Source organism: Neltuma alba, unplaced genomic scaffold, assembly GCF_004799145.2.
Source record: "Neltuma alba isolate B1F8T4 unplaced genomic scaffold, ASM479914v2 tig00011593_pilon, whole genome shotgun sequence".
NCBI lineage: Eukaryota > Viridiplantae > Streptophyta > Magnoliopsida > Fabales > Fabaceae > Neltuma > Neltuma alba.
Genome location: NW_021636245.1, coordinates 19121 through 43891, shown reverse-complemented (window position 1 = coordinate 43891; position 24771 = coordinate 19121). Strand labels below are relative to the sequence as shown.

At 33.3% G+C, this 24771-nt stretch overlaps 1 protein-coding gene across 1 annotated transcript; it reads right to left on the bottom strand.

Annotated features, from left to right (window-relative positions):
* Positions 1-8809: 8809 nt before the first annotated feature.
* On the bottom strand, positions 8810-16217 carry LOC114715503 (ABC transporter G family member 36). Its single transcript, XM_028900372.1, has 21 exons — positions 15843-16217; positions 15510-15719; positions 15267-15351; positions 14998-15157; positions 14824-14900; positions 14690-14743; positions 14277-14367; positions 13453-13754; positions 12732-13330; positions 12480-12640; positions 12272-12381; positions 12010-12160; positions 11607-11902; positions 11194-11526; positions 10813-11103; positions 10644-10727; positions 10417-10550; positions 10109-10336; positions 9830-10001; positions 9467-9721; positions 8810-9353 (listed from the first exon to the last, which is right to left on the bottom strand). Exons 1-21 carry the CDS (start codon positions 16196-16198, stop codon positions 9066-9068), a joined length of 4437 nt encoding a protein of 1478 aa, XP_028756205.1. The 5' UTR covers positions 16199-16217; the 3' UTR covers positions 8810-9065.
* Positions 16218-24771: the final 8554 nt, after the last annotated feature.

Below are 24771 nucleotides of genomic sequence, written 5' to 3'. Positions count from 1 at the left end.
ATTTTTGAATTATCACATGCTTCGGAAGTTGGAAGACGTTCAATTTCTCTCTCTCACTAAATATATGCTTAAATTTAGTTCCTAGTAATATTTATGCACAAGGAAAATCTAAAAAAAAAATCACAAATAAAATTTTTTTTACAAAAATATATTATTGTTTACAAGTTTAGTGTTGTCAAAACCTATTAAAATTTGAAATTTAGTTATTTCTAACTTCTTTTTGTAAGATTCTCCCTTATACATAAATATCTTTATTCCTTGGCAAAAACAAAACAAAAATCTTAGCAATGCAATGCCCATTTTGGCATATTCAACACAATAATTAGGGATAAATTTGACAATATAATTAACATCTTAATAATTATTCCATCCTAATTGAAAAATTGGCTAAAGTGTCAGACTGGATATGCGTGTTTAAATTTAAAAAAATAAACTTATATATTTTAAAAACAGAAAGAGTACTCCTATATATTTGGCCAGAGGAAAGAGTACGATCATATTAGTATGTTTTCAATTAAGAAGCAACATTGAAATCATGCACAAAAATTAGGACAATTTTTGTTTTTTCCTTTCATTTTTAGTATTGGTATGTGTTACATACTCCTATGGTCCTATTTACCGGTATAAAGCAGAGAGAGAAGATTTTTTTTTTCTAGTTATAAGCCACTTTATTAAATTTTCAGTGTGAACATACTATTTTGTCCTTCATCTATTATAATGTAAGTAGTTATCTCTTTTAAAAGGTCTATATATTAAATATGGATAAAATTAAAAAATTATTATATTTTAATAGAGAATTAATATATTTTAAAGTTTTTTTTTAATTTATGTAAAATATATTAGAAATATTTTATAAATGGGATAAAACGAGAAGAGTACTCGTATGAGAGGAGGACTAGAAAGTGGGAACCACACAACGTGAAATGGATACGAAGATGGGAGGCCATTAAATTGCAAACTTAATTTTGGCGCATAATGATAGAAACCTCTTTAACTCCCAACCTAAAACCACAGGCCATTTAGGGGCCTCAAATGTCAAGACGCATTCATTATCATCTCCACATCAAATGCCCAATTTGCCCTTTACATAGTTTAATTAAATTAACAATTAATGCATAATTACGCTGCTAGATAATCTACGAGCTCAGTAAGATATTTTTATTATTTTCCGGTGTGTATCTGGGGAAGGCTCTTTCTGGTTGCTTTATCGCCTGCGTGAGACTGAAAATTCCAGTGGCAGGTCATTCCCACTTTAATAATTAATTCCTGGGAAAGCCCACCCACCTTTTTACCCAAACGGTGTCTGTTCTTCACAACTGGCTTCATTAAATTATCCTGCCGAAATTGACGCTTTTGACCCAAATTAAATAAATAATCACGCTTTAAAACTTACTACCATCTTAAAATGTCATTTCAGTCTTGGGGTTCAGGGGTGAATTGACTATAAAGGCGCTGTTTTGATACTAGTGGTTGGAAATCAAGTTCCAGGTTACATTTAAACATTTTTTGATACTCTTCCTGTCCTTAATATAATACCTATTTAATTAATTTGATTAAATTAAAGAAGTTAGGTAAGTTAGTTAATTATAAGAAATATGACACGTTTTTTCTAAAATATCATAGTCATCTTTCTTAATACCCATCTTTTTTTTCTACTTGATTATAGTTGAGTGAGTATCCATAAGGGTAATTTAGAGAAAATTGATAAATATGATAAACGGGTCTTATATTTATAACCAAAACCAACTCAATAATTGAGTCCTATATTAAGGACCGGAGGAGTAATATTTATTTTTGAATTTTAAAATTGATATTGAAAGTGTTATCATTAATATTCTTCCTATGAAATAGAGTTACTCGCTTAAAATATTATATATGTGGACTTCTTCTAACCAAACTAGTCTTTAGACGTTTTCACATGCCCCTTTATTCTTGAAAAAGAAAATTATAAGGTTTTCAATTTAGAGACATTTATGCTAATTGATTTTTTTTACCCAAAATTGTTAATGCGGAGGAGGACCATGGTCTCTAATTGACATGTCAATATTTTGAAGTCCTTGAATATTATTAGTATTATTAGTCTCAGTATTTTGGTCCGTTTCAAATAGTGATTTCGCCATCAGCATTCCAAGTTCCAAACGCTCGTAATTGCATGTGGCCCTCCCCTTGAATTTGACTTCGTCTTCTCCTTACCTTCCACAACCCACTTTGCCACTTTGTCCCTTCCAATTAGGCATGTATCAATCTTCTTTAATAATCTATATATCTGTTGAACATTTCAAAAAAATAATATAAAAGTTTAATTATCCGTGATTTTCTTAATAATACTCATACATCCTCTTTTCTCTATCCATTTTTGAATGTATAATATGCAATTGGTTTCATAAGGGTGATGAATTCATATTCAAAGTTTATATTACTCTTTCTTTTTCTTTGGCCGGATCAAATCATCTTATTCTTTGTTATGCAGTATAATGTTATTTTATCACCCATCTCAACTGTGATCACACACAGGTAACGCACGCACAAATACATGTTTCAATTTAGGAGTAAAAATGCTCATAAAGTATGCTGTAATGAGTTATAAACATCCAAAATTATATTACTATCTCCGGTCTTAATTATAAGATCTTGTTTGTAGTCTACAAATAAGGTCTTATAATTAGGACTGAAATTATTATGATATTTTTTTGTAATGAAAGTTAGATGTCTGTGCAAATTAAAAATCTAAACTCTTAATAAACATGACATTTTATTTTGTCACAAATCACAATCATATCAACACAATTCAATCCAAAACCTTGTATTTTTTACATTTGTGTCTCGCTATGCAGAGTATGAACATCTTTGAAGTTCACGATCCATGTTTGTAATGTTATTGAATCGTTTTGAGGGTTCTTCATCAAGTATATGGACTGGGGCGTAATGGGATATCATAGATGGCATTTGACTTTGCACGTGTTTTTTTGTTAAAGTATAGGTATCCTCCTATTCGAGGCAATCCTATTCGAGACACTGTTAGACATTAAATGTGGACACCTTTCCCTGTAGGGATTCAAATCTTGGTTTGCCATGTTATAAGAGACTAGTCCTTTTTGTTAGATCCAACTCCCGTTGGTAGCTTTGCACATGTTACATTTAGAGTATTGTCACTATTGTTATAGTGCTCCATTTAAATCCAGTCAAAGTTGTTCAGCAAAATGCTAGTCTTTGTCCTCCTTGGATTTGCACCTATAGCATACCTCCTAGCTTTGGTTGTTAGCCTTGGTCTTCCTCATGCTGCTAGAAGTTGACCTTGATATGCTTTTATGCTTTAGTTTGTTGGTAATCTTAATTTGGCATCAAATAGTTACAATGTTAGTCTTTATAGTTGGTAAGTTCTGCCTTCTTAACTTTTTTAGCGAGTTGGTATTTGATATGTAATACTCCTCCGGTCCTTATTATAAGACCCAATTTGACTTTTTATTTGGTCCTAATTATAAGATCCAATCCATTTTCTCTCTTATATTTATGTATTTTTTTCCAAGATAATCCTTCTAATAATGATAGTTTTAGCCAATATACTTAATTAGCAAGGATATTTTAGGAATAACAACACTTATTTATTATAAATAACCAACTTAACTTACTTCCTTAATCTCCTCAAATAAGTCAATTGGGTCTTATAATTAGGACCGGAGGAGTACTATCTTTTATATATATCAACCCTTAAGAAAAAAGAAAAAATATTACATCATGACAAAAAAAATATATATTAAAAGATATGGACAGCCATAATGGAGCATAAAAATCTTGTAATAATCTGAGAAAAGAAAAACATTGTAACAATCTTTAGCTTGTGAAAAAGATCGTCAAGCTCAAATTTTAGCATAAAAAACACTGGCAAGCAAAGGAAAAGAAAACTTATAGTTGGGCTGCATCAGAAGCTAGAGACAAGATTTAATTTGAATAATAATAATTTAGAAGATAGAAACAAAAGGGAACAATAAGAAGGCGGATCAAAGTGGAATATTAGTTTTTTTTTTGATCTGACGTGGAATATTAGTTTGATGGTTGGGGTTTCAATATAAAATATGAATAAAATCAGGGGTTCTATGTGTGAAGTGGGCGGAGAACGACCACGTTGAAACAATGGCAGCTTCATAGGAAACAACGTCAATATCGCAAGTGCGCACCACACGCCCTTTTCCTTTCCTTTTGTGGGTTCCACCAAATGACCCCACCTCGCTGATTTTATTTATTTATTTTCTTTTTTTGAAAAAAAAGGTCCGCCGCTAGTTGCTGGTTGCTGCCATCATGATATTGGGCCGACATGCTTAACAGGATCTTATTTTAAGAAAAATTAATTTGCAAATCTCTATAACTTGCCATGATTTTTAGTTAATCAGGTTTTTATATTTTTATGTCAAGTTCTTATACTATTACTAGATTTTAAATCAGATTCCTATTATTTTTGTTAGCAATCCTTATTTTGGAGCTGATTAAAAATCAATTGAAAGTCGAAACTATGAGCATCTAGTGAAAAAAAAAAAACTATGCAAGCCTGACTACAAATAAGGTGAAATTCTAATAAGTTTATTAAAAAAACCCATTGGAGAAATATACTATAGTAATAACATCTCAGAGAAAATGCGAGAGTATTAATTAGGGACCGCAAAGTTGGATTGTTCTTATCCAAAGGCGTTGACGGTTGTGCACCGGGTTTGTGGCCGGTGAGGCCCAATATGCGTTAGCCAACTAACTATTTTTTCCTCGGTGGGTCATTAAAGATGTAAGGATATTGAATGAGCGTTCGCGTAAAATCAAACTATAATTTAGAAAATAACTTCTGAAAAATAGATTTTATAAAAAATAAATTTTACGAAAAAGTGATTCTGATAAAATGAGAGTGTTTGAATAATTTTTAACAGAAACAATTTTTATATGTATAAATTACTAAAATGATATAAGTTAATATGATAATTACATAAAAGATAAATTTTATAATATATTTTAATTTGAAGGAATAAAATTGTTAATAATATATTTTTACCAACATAATTAATAATATATAAGATAATGTAATTAATAAATAATTAATATGTGTATATATATTTATAAAATATAAGAGTAAAATATTTTTGGAGAAGGTGAATTATTTTGTTGTGAACAAAAAATTATTAATTTTCCTTGAAAATTATTAATTTGGGTGTTTTTGGTCAAAATAGACCGTTGCTCCCATCTGACTCCTCATTATCATTCCAATGACTCAGCTTTCACTCCCCAGAAGCAACGATTTTTCAATTCTCACCAAACCATGGTTTCAGCCTTCAAAACCATGGTTTCATCTGTAACCAAGGTTTCAAAAGAAATTAAGGCTTTTATGATGTCATCTTATCCAAACTATAGTTTTGCCTTCCAGACCATGATTTTAGATGTCATCATTCTAGTGCATGTACTCGTCTTGTTCTATGAGCCATTCTTAGTATGTGCGCATAAGTTAAAAAAGTTAAATTAAATTTTATTAATCTTGCCTTAAAATTTAATAATTTTCTCACTATCCATATTTAATAAACATTATATTCTGTACAAACAAAGTCATTACAATAAGAAATAAAGAGTAAAATTATACATTTAAGTTTTAATCATGTGACATTATTGTTATTAACTTTTGTATCCTTGATCAACCTCTATATGTGTGTTAGGTGGAGAATGATGAGGGAGTTTAGTTGTGATCTTTTGCTGTTTTGAGTAATGTTATCTAACTTTTCATTTGAACAACAAAATGAAAGAGAGGAGCCATGATGGTAGGTGGGTTTGGAGCCAATAAGTATTTCTTAATTCTATTTATAAGTTTCAAATTTAAAAATGATTGTAGTTTATTTTATAAGTTTCAATTTGGATTTGTCTCAATATTTAATGCATTTTTTTATGTTATCTTTAATTATTTTTCTCTTATCATATTTTTCTATATATTCTCTTTTATCTTTTTTCCTCATTTATTATAATGGCATGTTTGGAAACAAAAGTATATTTCTAATCTATTTATTATTTTGAGATAATTTTAACTAATTATTTATTATTGCGAATTAATTATTTTAAGTTTATAACAAGCACATGAACGAGAATTAGGAAGTAAAGGAAGTTGAAATTGAACATCCAAAAGTCACAATGAGTGGATCCAAAACAAAGAGGCAGCTTTCATGTGCCAAGCCTGAATGAACAATCCAATCCCAGGTCCAACACATCTAATGGTTATACTCCTCCGGTCCTAATTATAAGACCCAATTGACTTATTTGAGGAGATTAAGGAAGTAAGTTAAGTTGGTTATTTATAATAAATAAGTGTTGTCATTCCTAAAATATCCTTGCTAATTAAGTATATTGACTAAAACTATCATTATTAGAAGGATTATCTTGGAAAAATGCATAAATATAAGAGATAAAATATATTAGGGTCTTATAATTAGAACCAAATAAAAAGTCAAATGAGGTCTTATAATAAGGACCGGAGGAGTAACATTTTGTGAGATCAATTATCTTAAAAAGCACGACCATCGTCCTCATTCATTCTCACCGCGTATTTCCAAATCGCCTCATAATTTGTGTTACCCCACCAAACTCAATGCGCTCTCAGCTCCTCGTCCTCTTCCTCCCAACCTCTCATCCTTATAAATCAATGACATCACCTCCATTATTGCCATTCACAACCGAGGGTGACCTCTTGTTTGTTTGGATGGGGAAAAATTAGAAAATAAATATATTAGATGGAAAAAATTCCAAAATAGTAGATTTTTTTACGATTTTTTTTTTAAATATTCCCTTTTCACTATTCTTTCACCTCTTCTTCTTGTTTTTTTTTTGTTTGGACCTTTTCCTCCATCCAAGTTCCAAACAAGGGAAAGAGCTGAAACCAAGTTTGGAGTGGCGCAAATACTACCCCAAATAAGTTGTAAGAAAAATTTCAAATAGTCCCCATCGTAGCAATTTACTTCTCTGGTCCTATTTATGGGACAGAGTGAGAGAAGAGAATCTTTAGTCTTATTTATAACTCACTTCATTAACTTTTTAACATAAATGTACTATTTCGTCATTCACTTATTATAATATAGATAATTATCCTTTTTTAAAAAGTGTATATATATTAAAGAGAGGTAAAGTTAAAAAGTTGTCATGTTTTAATGAAGAGTTAATTTTAAAATTTTTCTTAGTCTTTGTGCAATATACTGAAAGTGTTTTATAAATAGAATTAGAGGAGTAATGTCTAATAGCTGCCAAAAAAATTCTTAAATTTCACTGCAACCTATTGGACTAAAATGAAACTAAATTTTTTCGGTGAAAAGATAATGATACCCTTTCTTTATTTTTTTTTGCGGAGTTCCCAAAGAAATTATTAATTAGAAATGATCACAAATGTAATATTATTATTAGTGGAATTATCATTATTACCAGTGAAGAAAGAGAACCAGACCCTCGCATCATCCTAGGGAAAAAGACTCCAACAGCGGATGAGTGCATCCACGTGGGACAGTTCCTATGATTCATAGTATTCCCTTCATTCCTTTGCCGAAGGCGGGCTAAAAATCTTACTCGCCCGCTTAGGAGCTTGTTTATCGGCATAAATATACGACATTCCATATCAATAAAAATCTGCTTTTCCAGCGTATTATTGTCAAAATCATTCTTTGCCTTGGTCCGGCCCAAAACATGTTCGGCCCAGAACCCATTGTTTAAGAGTATTTCCCGGCTAATCTCATCTAATTTCTCATTCTAAATCCTAATACTCGTCGGGTTCTTAATACAGAATCTAATTTTTGAGTTAGTTTTAATCTTAAATATAAGATATGTTTCTCATATTTATCAATTTTCTCTAAATTATCCTTATGGATACTTCCTCAGCCATAATCAAATAGAAGAGGGAGAGGGAGTATTAAGAAAGATGATTTTGGTGTTTTAGAAAAAATATGTCACTTTCCTTATAATAAACTAACTTACCTAACTTTCTTAATCTAATCAAATTAGTTAAATGGGTCTTATATTAAGAACCAGAGGAGTAATTTTTAGTTATTGATATTTCTTTTGCATTTGCTAATTGCTACTCCAAAAAAGTTTCCTTTCGCATTTTAATTTCCATATTTGCTCTAATAAACTTAGATTTCCAAAAAGTTCACTGCTAAATGCTAACATCTATATTTTCTTGTTAGTATAACTAACTGTTTTCACCCAAAATCAGCACTTAGAGGATGTTTTGGTGGAAACCAAATTATAATTTTAAAAATAATTTTACGGTATACGAAGTAAGTATGTGAAAAGAGTTCTGTTTCATCTTGTGTGAAAACACTTTTAAAAGATGCTTTTATTGTAAACCAAACACCCCTTAATCTGTAACTTTTTTGAAAATTTAGTAACAAGTCTCTAAAATTTTAGTAGTTATAATCCTTAGAAGTTATGCATTTTAACCAAGCCTTTCATTATAGGCCGCTACAGATGAACATGATAATGAAAAGAAGAGTCTGACTAATGTGCTTGTAAGAGCCATTCGCCCTTAAATTACTTCTATTCACGTCGTATATGTACTGTTTCAAATGTGAGAGGCCATTCTGAAAGATACTGAAACCCCAAAGAGCACACAAACAAGATTGTAAAGCCCAAAAAAAAAAAAAAGAGAGAGAGAGATTGAATCCATGAATCGCTTGTTTTATCCCCATTAAACTGCTGTTTAACTTTAATCACTGAACCATAAACATTGTTTCAAGTTGACGAATACTGAAAGGAAGATTGGGAAGGCGTAAGTAATTCAATATCATTTCGAAACAAGTACTATTGTACAAGAATTTGACCTCATATATATGTATAAACTAAATTCCTCCTATGGGACAAAGGATTCAACAATGATGTGACCAAAACATGATAATTTACTTTACAATTACTGATTAAGCAGACCTCAAAACTTGCAGAGATGAAATTATCGCCATCATCTACTGTTTTGCTATCTGTAATTATATACATACAAAAGTCATTTAAGGCTTGCAGGAGATATTTTGTGGAGCAGAACAGAAGTTCCTCACCAATGGCTCTATATAGACTTATCTCATCTGGAAGTTTAGTGTCTTAATGCAGTAGGCAAACATGAAGGCAAAGAACACAGTGAAAGCAATCAAAACTCCTGCAACTGGCCCCATGAAGTCTGTTTGATAGCCGAAATGGTCTTGAATGTACTGGTTGATGGCGACTGGACCTGGAGCACCATTGTCTCCATACCCAGGTGCAGAAATCGCCGTGGTTACATCTCTATATTGTGAGACAATCAATCCATATACTGTCCAGGCAACTGGGCAAATCCAGTAATACCAGACCCACCACTTTGGAATTTTCTGAAATGAATTCCACATAGAAATGTTGTGTTAGTGTTGAAGATGATAAATCTGCAAGAACAACTCGCATTTTCAAAACCAAATTGCAACTAGAATGGGTATATAATACTTACGGGTCTGGGGATAAAGAAGCCAGAAAAGATGTTGAAAAGTCCATAGAATGCTGCTGCAAAAATTGCAGCCACTTGGTGGTTTGGCGTGATGGACACAGTCATCATCCCATAGTACGTGAAATATAGGAAGGAGAAGAAACAGACAAACAAAAACCAAAAGAACTTGTCCGCTGCCCACTGGAAGCTCACCATAGCATACACCAACAATGAGTAATACACAGCTTGAAAGAGGACATAAGGAATCTCTGTGACAACCTGCAAAAGTTATGTGGCAAAGGGATTAGGTGACTTTCAAGCTACGGCATCATAAGAGTATAGATAAATTCCCACAGAAAAAAATGGTTCAAATTTGTATCCTCTAACCTGTCCAATGGCATAAGGCAATGCTGAGTACATTCCAGCAGCCCTTTCTCTATAGAAAACTGTTCTTTCAATGGCCACAATAGGTTGGACAGTTGAGCAATTGTTGATTCCAATGAACAGAACAGAAGAGTACATTGCTCCTATGATCATGGTCAGGTCTGTTGAGTTATCTCTGTAGAAGAGATAATCAGAGAGAGTTTAGCTAGAATCCTTGAATAATGGTAGGTTAATTTGACTGGACTTCATAGTAGAAAATAGAAAATAGTTCAAAGTCCTAACCTTTTCTCTCCAATTTTCCAAAATATTGTCCCCACCATTAGACCAGCAGCTAAGGTGAAGAAAAACCGGACAAGGTTATAATCTGGACTCCTCCAGTAAGTCCACCACTGCTTCCATAGACAAGATTTAAACTGTCCCCATGTGGACTGAGAGTATTGAGTTGGGAAATACAGATCTTTTGCACCAGGTGGAGGTGTACTTAATTCCTTTACCAGAGCTTTGTTTCTCCTGCTCATAGAAACATGTGTAAGTTCAACTAACAAAAGCACACTAACAACATTAGACAATGGTGTTGTTTATGGACTTACTGGAACAGAGATGATGATTTGTAGTGTTCAGCAAAGTCAATTCCAAGACGAACTTCAGCTGCTATGGAGCTCACTTCAAGCATCCATGTCGCTGGGTTGTACTTATCCTTAATTTTTGGGACTCCTGGAATATCCTGTTATAGTGGAATAAAGATGGAGTCAAATGTTGGAAGCTTGTTTAAAAAAAAAAAAAAAAACTACCAAATAATATCAAGTAGTTGTAGTACCTCAAAGAATTCTACAATCTTGTGAGAATTCCGACCCAGTGGCCCTGCGTAAATCACTTGCCCTCCTCTTTTCATCAATAGAAGCTATTACAAGAAAGAAGAGAAATTTATTAAGCAACAATGAGACAAAATCCCATAAAGACACATTGTTGACAAGATCATAGGTTACCTCATCGAAGGCTTCAAAAATGTCAATGCTGGGTTGGTGAATTGTGCAGACAACTGTTCTTCCTGTGTCAACAGTGTTTCTCACAGTCCTCATGACAATAGCGGCTGCTCTAGCATCTAGACCTGAAGTGGGTTCATCCATGAAAATGATTGAAGGATTAGCCACAAGCTCAACGGCAATTGTCAATCTCTTTCTTTGTTCTGTTGATAACCCTGTCACTCCTGGAAGTCCTACTATGGCATCCTTAAGATTATCTAGCTCCACCAATTCCATTACTTGATCCACAAATTGCTGAGATGACAAACAATTTAAAAAAAATTAATTTCACCTTCGTCCAAATATTATGATAAAAAAACAGAAAATATAGCGTTTTTAGCTTACCATCTTTTCTGCTTTGCTGACTTCTTTAGGTAACCGAAGGAAGGCAGAGTAAATCAAAGATTCCTTGATTGTAACTTGTGGTGAATGAATATCAGTTTGTTCACAGTATCCTGAAATTCTTGCAAAGGTTTCTTGCTTCTTTGGGAATCCAGAAATTCTAATATCGCCTTCAATGTAGCCACCAGTCTTTCTTCCTGCTAAAACATCCATTAAAGTTGTCTTACCAGCTCCACTGACTCCCATAAGTGCAGTTAGAACACCAGGTCTGAAGGCACCAGTTACTTCCTTAAGAAGTTGTAACCTATTTTCTGTCACACCTTGATCTTTCATTTCCTGTCAAAATTCAATTATGTTTAGGTACCATAAAGTATTAATGGCAAAACAAAGATAGAACAAGAGGATGGAGTTCTTACAGGGGGCATGTCCACAAAGTAATTGACACTATCAAACGACATTGCGAGTGGTTGAAATGGTAAAACCATTCCTTTCTTAGGAGCAACTCCATTGGCTGACTCTGTGTTTGAATTAACATGTCTCATTTGAGTAGGGTTTGTTCTGCTGCCCATTCTCTGCATTGCCACTTCTCTTGTGTTGTTTCCATCTCTAGTTGACATAGGCCTTCTGAGTCTAGGTTCGTCTCTTGAATCTCCTAAACCTTCCATTTCACTTGCTGATTCTTCAGTTATAATCGCTTGCTTCCCTCCAATTGCTAGATCATCAAACAAGATAAAAGACACATTTTGTTAAGATCAAATGACAAATGATACAAGTAATAAACTGCTTTTGGAAGATTGATCGAGATCAATGAGTCCTTACGATTAAGGTACATAAGTGCAAAGGTAAATAGAACGTTGTAAAGAATTGTGAAGCCCACAAGCGCTCCTGCAGCTATCCAATACCATTTTTTCTCAGGGAAAACATCGAAGGTCTCCAACACAGCTAGACCCAATTGACGTCCATCTGGAGCCTGCATTTAAAAGTAAAGTTCAACTCAACAGAATGTTCCTTTTGAAGTTTAAGTATTCTGATGAATTATTCACCTTAGACAGGCTAAACAAATGGAGCTTATATTACTCACCCTTTTGTTCATCCACCTTGGTGCAAGCATTTCATTCACAGCAAGGCCATTGAAGGAATAAGACAGTGGTGAAACCCAGTAGCCCCATACCCACCAATTTGGAATGTCACCTGTTATCATGAAGCATTTGTGTTAGGACATTGATTCCTCTAATAGGTACAAGGTATCATTTTGAAGACATGTTTCAAACTTTAAATCCCTCACTCACGTTTTGGTAGGATGAAACCTCCGAGTAGGAAAACAAGAAGGAGCATGAGGGATCCTCCAGTGTTGGCAATAATCATCGTCCTGCAAACTCCAGAAATGAACCTAAACATCCCAGCTGCCATTTGCTGAATCAGAAAGACCAACAACAGCTGTTTGAAGAACCTGAAAATGAGATCAAAGGCAAATATTCTCATTTGGTCTATATTACAAATATACGTATTCTTCAAAGTGAAACACATTGAACTAAACCAACCTGCTAGCTTCAGGTGCAAATCCTATTGTGTAGTAGGTGACAACCATCCACACAACAGACTCAAATATGGAAATTGGAATACGAAGAAGGAAATTGGGGAGTGTGTAAGTCCAAGCGGGATGGAACAAAAGGTCTCTATGCTTGTAAAACACAGGAAGCCTCGCAATTGTGAGGGATAACTCAGCAAAACCATTGAACATGTTCTGGATCATGGAGAACAGAATTGCCCCAACATAAAGTGCCCCATCATCTATAGTGTTCTGGTGCATCTTGGTCCTCAAGAAGACAGTAGCAGCAATTATGGCAATAAGACTAATCTGGACTGTCTTAAATATGTAGACAAAAGAGTTCCTCTTGATCAGTAACCATTCCTTGTCAAAGCATACTTTTAAAAGCTCCATTTTGGGCACTGAGTATCTCTTGAAAACAAGAGCAGCTTTGTGTCCCCTGGACCTGTCAAATGGGACTGAGAGCTCATTCTCAAGCCTCATTCCCACGTGGAAACTCTTGAATCGGTTTGCAAACTCGGGCACTGTCACATATCTGTACGGCTTGCTTCTGTCTGCCCAATATTGTTCTTGGTCTTTCCTTGAGGTCACCTGAACACATTTTACAAGTCAACCCATGTTCAGCTCCCTTGTTATTTATAAGACTTAGTTCCAATACTAGAAAAATTACGAGGAACAATGCAGTGAAACAATGACGATATATAGTTATATACCTCTTGTAAGAAATCAGCGGTTCCTTTTCTTTCAGGACAGCGGAATCCCATTGACTGAAAGAACTCAAGGATGTGTTCTCGTGGGCCCTGGTAGACAATCTGACCCTCGGATATGAGAATGATGTCATCAAAGAGATCGAACGTCTCAGGAGCAGGTTGGAGGAGGGACATGAAGATGGTTGCTTCAGTGAGGTGTACAATCTGCTGCAAACACTTCACTATTTGATATGTCGTTGAACTATCAAGACCCGTCGATATCTCATCCATGAACAGTGTCTTTGTCGGTCCCACAATCATCTCCCCTGTACACCAAAAAAAAAAGAGTTCATTTCATTTATTCAAACTTCACATAACAGTCCACATAACCACTAGCTAGTTTTGTTAATGAACACTAACATGCGCGTTGGGTTTATTTTGATTTAAAAATAGTAAAAATAATGAAATTAAAAAAAAAAAAAAAGGTGTCGGAGAAAGTATCTGAATAGACTTAGTGTAGAAAGTAACATGTGAAACTATGAATTTTGTCATAGTGGGTTGGTGAATCCGTGAAGGTGAAGGACCAAGTCCAAAGTAAATAGAGTTTGGCCGGCTACCGCATGTTCTGGTCATTTTATTTTAATTTTTGATATTTCGAGACACTTTGACTTGGTATGTTTTGGCCACTTTAGTTTAAAATAAAAATAAGATAAGAGAACAGATAAAATAAAGGTTGTTGATCAAGAGCATGGGTAATGATGCAAGTGAAGATGACCAAATAATTCTTAAAAAGAAGACCAAGTAATTAAAGACGACCAAGTACAAGATTATTGTCTGTAATTCCTAACCTGTCGTTACCCGTTTCTTTTGGCCTCCTGAGACACCTCGATGCATTTCATCACCCACAATGGTGTCTTTACATATGTCCAACCCTAATATCTGTTTCATATGTAAATATCATCAGTCAATAGCCTTAGCGCAGTTTGGTAAATATCAGCAACTTAAAAGGGCAATAATATATATAATAATAATGCAATCAGAACAAGTTGTTCTCCAATAAATTCATGTTTCTTGGTTATTTTTCTGTGCTAGGACCATTTAGCTGCCAAAACTGAAAATGACTAGAGAGAGATAGAGTAGGTGAGGAGAAATTTTTGACGGTAAAGTTATGTGGCAAGAAAATCTTGGAGATATGGGGTTGGTGTATTGTCAGATTCTTTATCATGCATGTTGAAGTAAATAAGCCCTCAAATTAAATTACCTTAAGAGTATAATCAGTAATGAGACTGCTTTCTGTTCCTTCCATTGCAGTAGCCTGAAAAGTTAAAAAAGAAAATAATTGAGTGATTTGAACAATAATTGAGATATTTAGAGTTAATTATTCTGTGAAAATACCTTCATGAAAAGGTCAAGTTCAGCCTCAGGTAATATGCCGCCTTCTTTTTCTCTTCTAGCAAGCTCAGTCAAAAGGTCTAAAGGAAATTAAAATTTTTTTTGTTAATCACTACTGATTCATATATATGACTGAATATTAATTCCTGTTTAAGGTAAAATTGTTAGCTTAATTACCATATCTAGTCCCAACTCCTTGACATCTGGCAGAAAAATCCAAGGTTTCTTTCACAGTCATTTCTCCAACATGAACATCATTTTGACTAATGTAAGCCGATGTCTTTCTGGGGACAAACTCATTAAGCTTGTAGCCATTGTAAGTAATTTCTCCTTTCACCTGTTTCATCCAAAAATTTCTTAGTACTCTGTTTCCTGTGACTTAATTCTGTATTTCAAATTTTTTTTTTCCCCCGCTTGGGATTTACGATGGAATCTGATCTAGCTACCTTCAAGTTCGGGTCCAATTTTCCAGCTAAAGCCAACAAGAGAGTCGTTTTCCCGGAAGATGGGGGACCTAACAAAAGGACCATCCTACACAAACCAACAAGATCACTTGTTATTTAAAATAAAGCAAGTTCATGCATCAAAATGTCAACTTGCTTGGAGATTACACCTTGAGACCCTTTTTTTATGAGTTAAATTTCATTTGAAAGACAAGAACTTTGATGATTGCACGTGATTGAGTATACCTTGAAGGTTTAATAATACCAGAGGCGTTTTTAAGAATGGTCAGCTTTGTCCTCTTAGCTGTACTAATCCCACACACGCCAAGAGCAGACTCAAGAAGATTCATTGCGACATTTGGCAACGTTGGAAGAGCCCTGCTTCCAACGTATGAATCAGCCTCCACTGTCAGATTCTGAAACCTCACTTCCACAGTTGGAAGTCTGATTCCCACCCTGCAATTTTCCACAGAAAAACAAAACCGTTAGGAAGATCAAATTTTGAGTTAAAACCAGAAACATTGATAATAATATGATGATATGTAAGAAGGTGGAGATTCGGAGGAACATGGAACTGACTTCTCAATTCTGTTTCTGAACTTTCGGAGGTACTTCTCGTTGTCTTCCTCGGCGACTCTGAAGATTCTGTCGATGATTTGTTGTCTCTCGTTCATGTCGAGCTTTCGAACATCGACTTCCTTGTGTGTCACTTGACCACCACCTTGATCTTGGTCGCCATAAGTTTGGAAGATGCTTGTTCTTAGCCTGTCGTAGGTGGGAAGTTTCTCTATGGCGGCCCACTTGAGAGCCTCTTCGTCTTCGTCGATCCGACTGCTCCGGCGAGAATACCGGCCACTCGTAAACACCTCTTCCATTCTCCAACTCGACCTGCTAAAGCTCTTACTTATGTTCCTCGTTAAATTATTACCCTCCATTGTCACTCACCTCCTTCTTCTGCACAATATTTCAGACGTCAATGAAACAAACAATTAAGCAGGAGAAGAAGTGAAGAAGAAGAAGTCGTTCTCTGTTGTTTGTGGTTTCCATGCAACCAAACAGACAAATCAAAGTGGACTGCGCATACTTACTTGATCTTAACCTATACCAAACTCAGTCGCTTTCTTGGTTAGCAGAACAGAAAAAAAGAGCTTAACAACCCCAGAAACTAAAAAGAAACTTGTTCTCTGTCTCTGTCTCTCTCTCTGAATTTTCTTCTGGTTGTAGTACTATTTTCCACTGAGAGAGACTTGGAAATGAAGAAGAAGAAGAAGAAGAGAAAGGAAACTGAGTTTAGTCCCTTGTTTATGAAATGGTGTTTATATATATACAAGCGAAGATGAGGACAGAGGGGCCGCCAAAATCGGGGGACTGGGTTAGGTGGCAAAATGGTCACAATACTTGGTTCAAAATATGAAGCTTTAATGAAAAGTGAAGAACAAAAATAATATTAAAAAATTAATTAAAAAAATAAAAAGCTACTCCTCCGGTCTTAATTATAAGACCCAATTGACTTATTTGAGGAGATTAAGGAAGTAAGTTAAGTTGGTTATTTATAATAAATAAGTGTTGTCATTCCTAAAATATCCTTGCTAATTAAGTATATTGGCTAAAACTATCATTATTAGAAGGATTATCTTGGAAAAAAATGCATAAATATAAGAGACAAAATGGATTGGGTCTTATAATTAGGACCAAATAAAAAGTCAAATTAGGTCTTATAATAAGGACCGGAGGAGTATTTCCGTCAAGTTGTGCTGTGTTGTGGGTCTCTGGAGTTACTCGTTCAAACATGAACGGCCGCACCAACTTGGTTCCGGCTTCCTGGAAAAATCATCTTGCCTATTTTGTTTTTTGTTTTAATTAAAAATTCAAATAAAATAATATATCTTTCCACTTCACAATTAAAAAATGATTCATCATTTGTTTTAAGGAGCGGTGCTTGATTCACTGTATCAGTCATGTCCCTTGGGAAGAGAAAAAATTTGAATCTTAAGTTCTTAACTAACAGAGCAATAATACAGATTTGTGTAAGAAAATCTCAGTGTATTTTTGAAAAGTGTTTACTAAATATTAATTGTAAAGAACGTAAATGAGGTCTGAGAAGGCAGCATCATTAGTACCACTTTTTTTTTTAAAGATAATTTGAATTTACGGACTTTTTTTTAAGAAAAATTCATTCTCACGATTAAAACATATTTTGACTTTTAAATGTATTCATCATCTGATCCATTTTTAAATTTATTAATTAAGTTTATAATTGCAAGGGAACTGGTGGGAGCGCGTAGCCTGAAAACGAATTGTTGTAATGTTGGTCAAGTTAATGGCAAGTAACAAAGTCAGAATTTAACTTCAGACCAATTTCATTAACAACTAACCATCTAGAAAAAACATAATAATAGTAATTAAGAAAATGTGAAGAAATAGTAATCATGTGAACAAATGTATGTACTATATACATTATTCACAATTTTCCCCTCATAATTTAAATGATGAATGGGCAAGAAAGACTAGGTCAATTATGGGTAATGAAGAGATTAATGTTTTGAACTAATATATATATTCACGAATTTAAAAATCGTAGTTTATGCCATTGTTCCTCGATCCATATGAACACATCATGAGATCTTCTAGACAAGAAACTTTGTCTTCAAGCAACCTTTGGAAGATATATTTTGTTAATGACCTCATGAATTTGACTTGGCCATCATTTTTTTCACTTCATATAAAGAAACAGGGGGGGATCCAGAATTTCTCTGTTTTTTCAAACAAAAATAGTTTAGATAAGTTGAATCCTAAATATTTACTAAGATCAGGATTTGCCTCTGACTCAAAAAGCATTTATAAAAATATTTATGGATCATAGCACAACTTGAACTTACAATCTATAGGTTATAGGCCAAATATTTATGAACTTCACAAACCTATTGGTGGTGGGTGTGGCTAGAATTCTATTATTTTAAAGAGATTGAGATTGAAAATTATATATACTATAATGTTTTGCAAAAAAAAAATCTGGGGATGAAAGACGATATTTACTATCCACTTCATACCAAGAAAAAAAATACAAAAGAAAAAAATTGAAAACTGCCGTCAATGGATAAAAAGAAATCAACTTAACCTATAAAATTATCCATGTGTTTGTTACCTATTACCTCCGGTCCTAATTATAAGAATTAGTTGACTAATTTGAGGAGATTAAGAAAATAAATTAAGTTAATTATTTGTAATAAATAAGTGTTGTTTTTTCTAAAATATCCTTACTAATCAAATTTATTGGCTAGAACTACTATTATTAGAGGGGTTATCTTGGAAAAATATATATAAATATAAGAGATAAAATAGATTGGGGTCTTATAATTATGATCAAAATAAAAATCAAATAAGGTCTCATATTAAAGACTGGAGGTAGTACAAGACTTTGTGCCTTCAGTCATTATTATTGTATTTTGGTGTTAGGATTATGGTTTTGATGATAACAAAGTTAGAATTAAGTAGTTCAGTATGTTAATCGATCAAGTATTTATCGATAAGCTATCAGATAAAATGTCAGTGCAAACCAGTAACTTAAATAAGATTTTGATCGATAAAGTTGTTCAATAATCCGTTGATCGATAAAATGATCGATTATCGCTAACAAAGAAGTTATACAAGTTTACAGTTAATTATTGATCACTTGATCGATAACATAAGATAATCGAACAAGTAACAGATAAACAGAACCAAAGCCAGAGTGCATTTATCGATTACATGATCGATAAATCAGTTATCGATGAAGAGTCCGATAAATGGTAATACACTATACTCGTTCTGTACATTGATTTTGTCACCATTTATCGACTACATTATCGATAATATGATCAAACATTGCTCACTGACTCTCTGAATGCAGGTACTCATCATAGCAGCTGATTGATAACATTATCGATCACCAAGTTATCGATCACATGATCGATAACCTAACCAAGTTATCGATAACATTATCGATAATCTAATCTTTCTAAATAGTACCTTTTCATATAACATGATCGATAAATAGCTTAGAACAAAATCTTCATTTCAAAGTTTATCGATAACCTGATTAAACTTACTGATCGATCACCTATTCGATAAACCCAATTTATCCTTACTCTTCACTGAGCGATTTCCACATGGTATTTATCGATAACATTATCGATAATAAATTTATCGATAATGTGATCGATCAACATTAACTGAAGTTTCATTTCAGTAACACTTGAATTATCGATTATCTGATCGATCAATGAGTATTCGATAAACTGTTCGATCACGTTACTTTTCCAGTTTTATCTCAATTAGCTATGATGGTTCTCAAATTCAACTCTCCTTTTTCTTCCAAACTATTTTTAGCATGCATGATCATTTTGGCCATTTTACTAAGTGATTTATAATCAAAATGACTCTGATCTTTCTCTAGTTCATATATCAGCATAAGTGTCTCAGCTACATTTTATCGATTACTTGATCGATAAATCAATGATCCATCACTTGATCAATAATCTTATTCAACTGATTCAAAAAGCTTTCACTCTGATTATCGATAACCGGATCGATCAACCAGTGATCGATAAGCACTTCGATCAAGAATGTCCAGATTGTTATTCTGCATATTTAACAGTCTCCTTTGATTCCACCCGAATACAATGAATAATTATTCTATCATCTGTTCAGTTCTACCTTAAGGTCTACATTGCAAAGATTAACTTATTGAAGTTAAAAGTATTGTTGCAGATTACAAAGAGAAATCACAACGGCTCTTCAACGATTGATTACGTAGCCTGTAATCGACTGTGTCAGAAGCCCAGAAGCATTAATGGCAGAACTGTTGTAACTGGGAAAACACGCAAACGGAGTCACAACGGCTAGAAGCTCCTCCGCAACGATTACTTAACAACCTCAACTATAAAAGGCGCGAAGAAGCATTAATGAACAGAATTGAATACCCGAGCTACCGTCTGTAATCATTTACTGTTACATTCAATACTCTATTTCTTCGTTATTACTGAGCGTCAGTGTTCATCACTTATTCTACTCTGTAAGAGAGTCAATATCTATCTTTCATTAATCACATCTGAGTGATACTCAAGAGTGGGCTTGTAACCTTACGGAAAGTAAAGGGGAGTGATTGAGTGAATCAATTACTCTACTGAGGTGCTAAGAGCCCGATCAATCTTGGAAGATAATGAAATACTTAGAGGTGTTCTGAGGACTGGACGTAGGTCAAGTGATTAAGACCGAACCAGTATAAACCTTGTGTTTGTCTCTCTACGGTGAAATCTTCCTAAACTTACACTCTCTGTTTTCAATAGTATTTACTTTTAATTCTGCAATTTTTTTTAACTCACCCAATTCACCCCCTCTTGGGTGATACTGCCACTAACATTTGGAAGTCCAACTAAGCGCATTCTTCTTTTGTATAGTATATTGCATGAAGTTGATGAATAATTGGACAAAAAATTTGATGAACAAATTGTACTATTCATATCATATAATGATTGCGGTTTGTTTTAAGTTTTATCAGATGTATATATATACGGACACACGCACACACACTCCATATATATATATATATATATATAGATGATTGCTTGCTCTAAAAATCCTGCAATATACATATACACTAACACTGCCTTATATTTTTCAGAATCAAGGACATTATTAATTTTTGTAAAGTTGGTTAACTTTTTATTTTTATTTTGATTGTGTTTGCTTAGTATTCAAAAGTCCGTATTTTAAATAAACAGATAGTCTAAGTATCGAACGTCCTGAAGATATAGAGGAATTCCAAGAATAGCGATCTCTAGCTTAATTCAACTTTAATTTTTCAATGAGTGTTTCTGAAAAGTCATTATTTTTCTCCGCGGCTTATATTCCACAATTAAGTGGGAACATCCCAATGTAAATGATGCATAAGTCCTTCATTATAATGAAAATATCTTGACTTAATTTTTCCTATAAATATTAGATCATTATGTCTAAGCCAATTAGAATACCCAAAAATTTTTATTATCGCGAATTATTTTTTTAAAACAAAATGTGCTGCACATGTTCTATTACTCACCGTTAGAACAAGATTAATAAAACCTTAATGTCCAAGTGAAGCACCACAAACAAACAAAATTAATTCGTCACAAACCTTGTTAATTCATTTGCAGACTATAAATATAAACAGGACGAAGGCTGTTGTTCCCACCAGATTTTTTTTGGGGGGGGGGGATGATATACAATGATAATGTGAGAAGAATAACGAATTGATAAAAGTAAATTATAAATTAAAAAGGTTAAGGTGCATTCAGCACTCGAAGTATTTTTTCAGGTGTATCTAACACCCTAAAATATTTTGTAGTGCATCTAGTATCCTGAAATATTTTTTTATGTGCATTTAGTACCGTAAAGTATTTTTTTTGTGCATCCAACATCTCAAAGCATTTTTTTTAGGTGTGTCCAGCATCCAAAAATATTTTTTGGTGCATTCAGCACCTAGGCAAAAAAAATATTTCACAGTGCCGGGCGCCCTTAAAAAATACTTTAGGATGCTGAGCGCTCCTAAAAATACTTTAGGGTATTGGTTGCAACTGAAAAAATACTTCAGGATACTAGATGTACCTTAATCCATTAAAAAAAGGCTCACACATGTATATGGTCACACTTTTTTTTGCCAGCATGTATGTCCACACATGCGCATGTAAGAATTTTCCGAACAAGCTTCTAGCTGAATTACTCTTACAGCTATATACTCTCTCTATGTCTTTATTAAAAATTTCAAATAAGTAATTTACAAATAATAAATAATTAGTTAAAATTAGTTAAAAATGATAACAGGTTAACAATATTTTTGCTTTCAAATATGCTCTTATCATAAATGAGAAAAAAATAAAAGAAAATGCATGAAAAATATAATAAGAGATAAATAATTAAAAGCAATATAAAAAAATGCATTAAATATTAAAACAAATTCAAAGTGAAGCTCACAAAATGGATCACACTTATTTTTAAATTTGAAACTTATAAATAGTACTGAAGAGTATAGGGGGTAATAATCTAATATTATATTAACTATACATAGCTTATAAAATAAAATAATTTCTGGGGCGGCCATTGCGGTACGGTGGTGAATACGAAATTGCTGAAGCTGCGGTATTGACCAGAAGACAAAACATTACTAAAACGGTTGAATTCCGATTACTTGAGAATTTGAGAGATTATGAAAATGAGAGACATCGACAACCTGTGCTCCTCGTTAATTCAAAACGTCATCCTTATTTGCCTGGGACAACGTAACGGCATCCTCCCGCTGTTTGTTTTTTCTTCTCAAATATTTGGAGCTTGAAAATTGATCACATTATGCGTCATTTTCTTATGTCAAGTTATCTAATCAGAGTTCATATGTAATCGGAGAACTTAATATAATAAATATAAAATATTGGGTATAAATATTTTCTTATCACTTTTTAAATGCCTCTTTCTAATGAGGGTATTAAATATGAAAACAAATAAAGTGAGAAAAACTGTGAAATTAGCGAGAGAAATATGGAAAATATTTTTTACCAACGAAATATGGAAATATATTAAATAAAGAGCTGTCAGCTGTGGTCGTTATTTTCTTCTGTGGTGACGCAGATTATCAGGCGGCTTCATCTGTGATGCACCGGTCCTCCCTCAAATGATCAAATCTCTCGGCCCTTTTTTTAAATTTTTGAAATATAGTTCTGGTACACAGTTCAAATTGAAAACTCTTAATTTATACAGGACGTTTTGCAATTTCTTTTCAAGCAAGAGAACTACATTTCTTGAATTAGAATTGTAAAACTATCTCAGCATCCCCATGACGTCAATTAAGTTATTTCAGTTCAAATAAATATATTATCTCCCTCCATTCTCCATTCCGCGTATTTTATTTTTCGTACATTTTAGCTTCTTCTTCTTTTTTGGGGTTTCACTTTATCTGTTGTTTTTCCATTGGACAATAGACACCATCCAGTAAATTATTGTCTTTCTCAATTCTTGTAAAAACATCTTAAAAGACACCTCTAAATTAAAAGAGAACGGAGTAATAGAGACTTATTATTTCAAATGAAAAATGTTCAGTAACCCATCTCTTATTTTTTTGGCCAAAGTAATCCATCTCATATTAAATTACAAATTAAAAAAATAGCAAATCGTGAAACTTTATTTTTCAGTGTGATTTAATATTAGAAAAATAACTTCATTTTACATCAATTAGTTTGAATATAAAAGTTGGCATTAATTAAGTTACATGAGCCTATAGCTCAATGTTACAAAGGCTTAATAAGGTGTGAGTACAGAATAATTGTTCAAATTCTCTTGGTTAAAAAGCAAAAAAAAAAAGAGTTGGCATTGGTCGAGCTCATTCCATTATTCCTCTACTTTAATTAAACATCCCTAATTATGGGTTATAAATCTTCATCAAATAAATTAAATGGCTAAATCTGTCGAATAATAGGGGGTGGTAAATTTATTTTGGTTGTCTAATCTTTTGAATGCTGTTTTAATGTGAACCAAACTAACCAGTTCTTTTGAATATCAAGATAATCCTAATTAAAACGTCAACACATGTAAAATTTTTTAAGAAGCTTGATTGAAATTATATATATACACATATGTGTAAACAGGTTTGGAATATAGTTAACGGAGTAGTTTATGTCAAGTTCAACGAACAATTGCGTTAGTTACAGAAATAGACGCAGGAAGGAGTGTGGTCCATTTGAATATTGAGCATCCAAGTGTGCGGGTAAAATTAGGTGGTTGGTCAAGTTGACAAACTCAGACACATCAAACACATCACAACAACCAATATTGGAATCACAATGCAAAGGGATTTTCGTTGATTAATGTAATCTTTTGTTTTGTGATGGTTGGTTGGTTGGTCGTGAAAATTACGTACCCAGTAGAAACTAGAAACCAACACAATCCTAAAACCGCGAAATAAACAATTAACGGGGTTGTTGGAACATCAATGAACGGAGTGTCTTTTTCCATTTTTAAGTATAAGACGAAGACTAGCAGTAAGTGGTAAAATCATTCAATGCGAAATTAGAGTGTTATTAATGTGAAGTTTGACTTCTGATCCAAAGGTACGATGAGAGGTAACTCGGTCTGGCAACGTTGAATCGTTAGATCTTAACCAAATGGGGATCCTATTATGACTTGAACGGTTGGATGTTACTCCTGACATTTCATTTCATATACCCGTTCGGTACAAATTAATTAATGTGTGTCCCCTTTCTAAGCATGATTAGAACCGCCGTAAAGTATGATGTCATGATATGATCAGGCTATGGGATTTTTTTTTTTCCCCACTTAAACTAAAAAAAACTTTAAAGGCATGTTTGGAATGGTTTATAAATAATTTTTTTAATCATAATTTATAGATATGAAGTAAACATGTAAAAGAAATTTTATCTCAACTTATATAAAACATGTTTATAAGTATTTATATAAGTGATACTAAACATATTACTTTAAAATT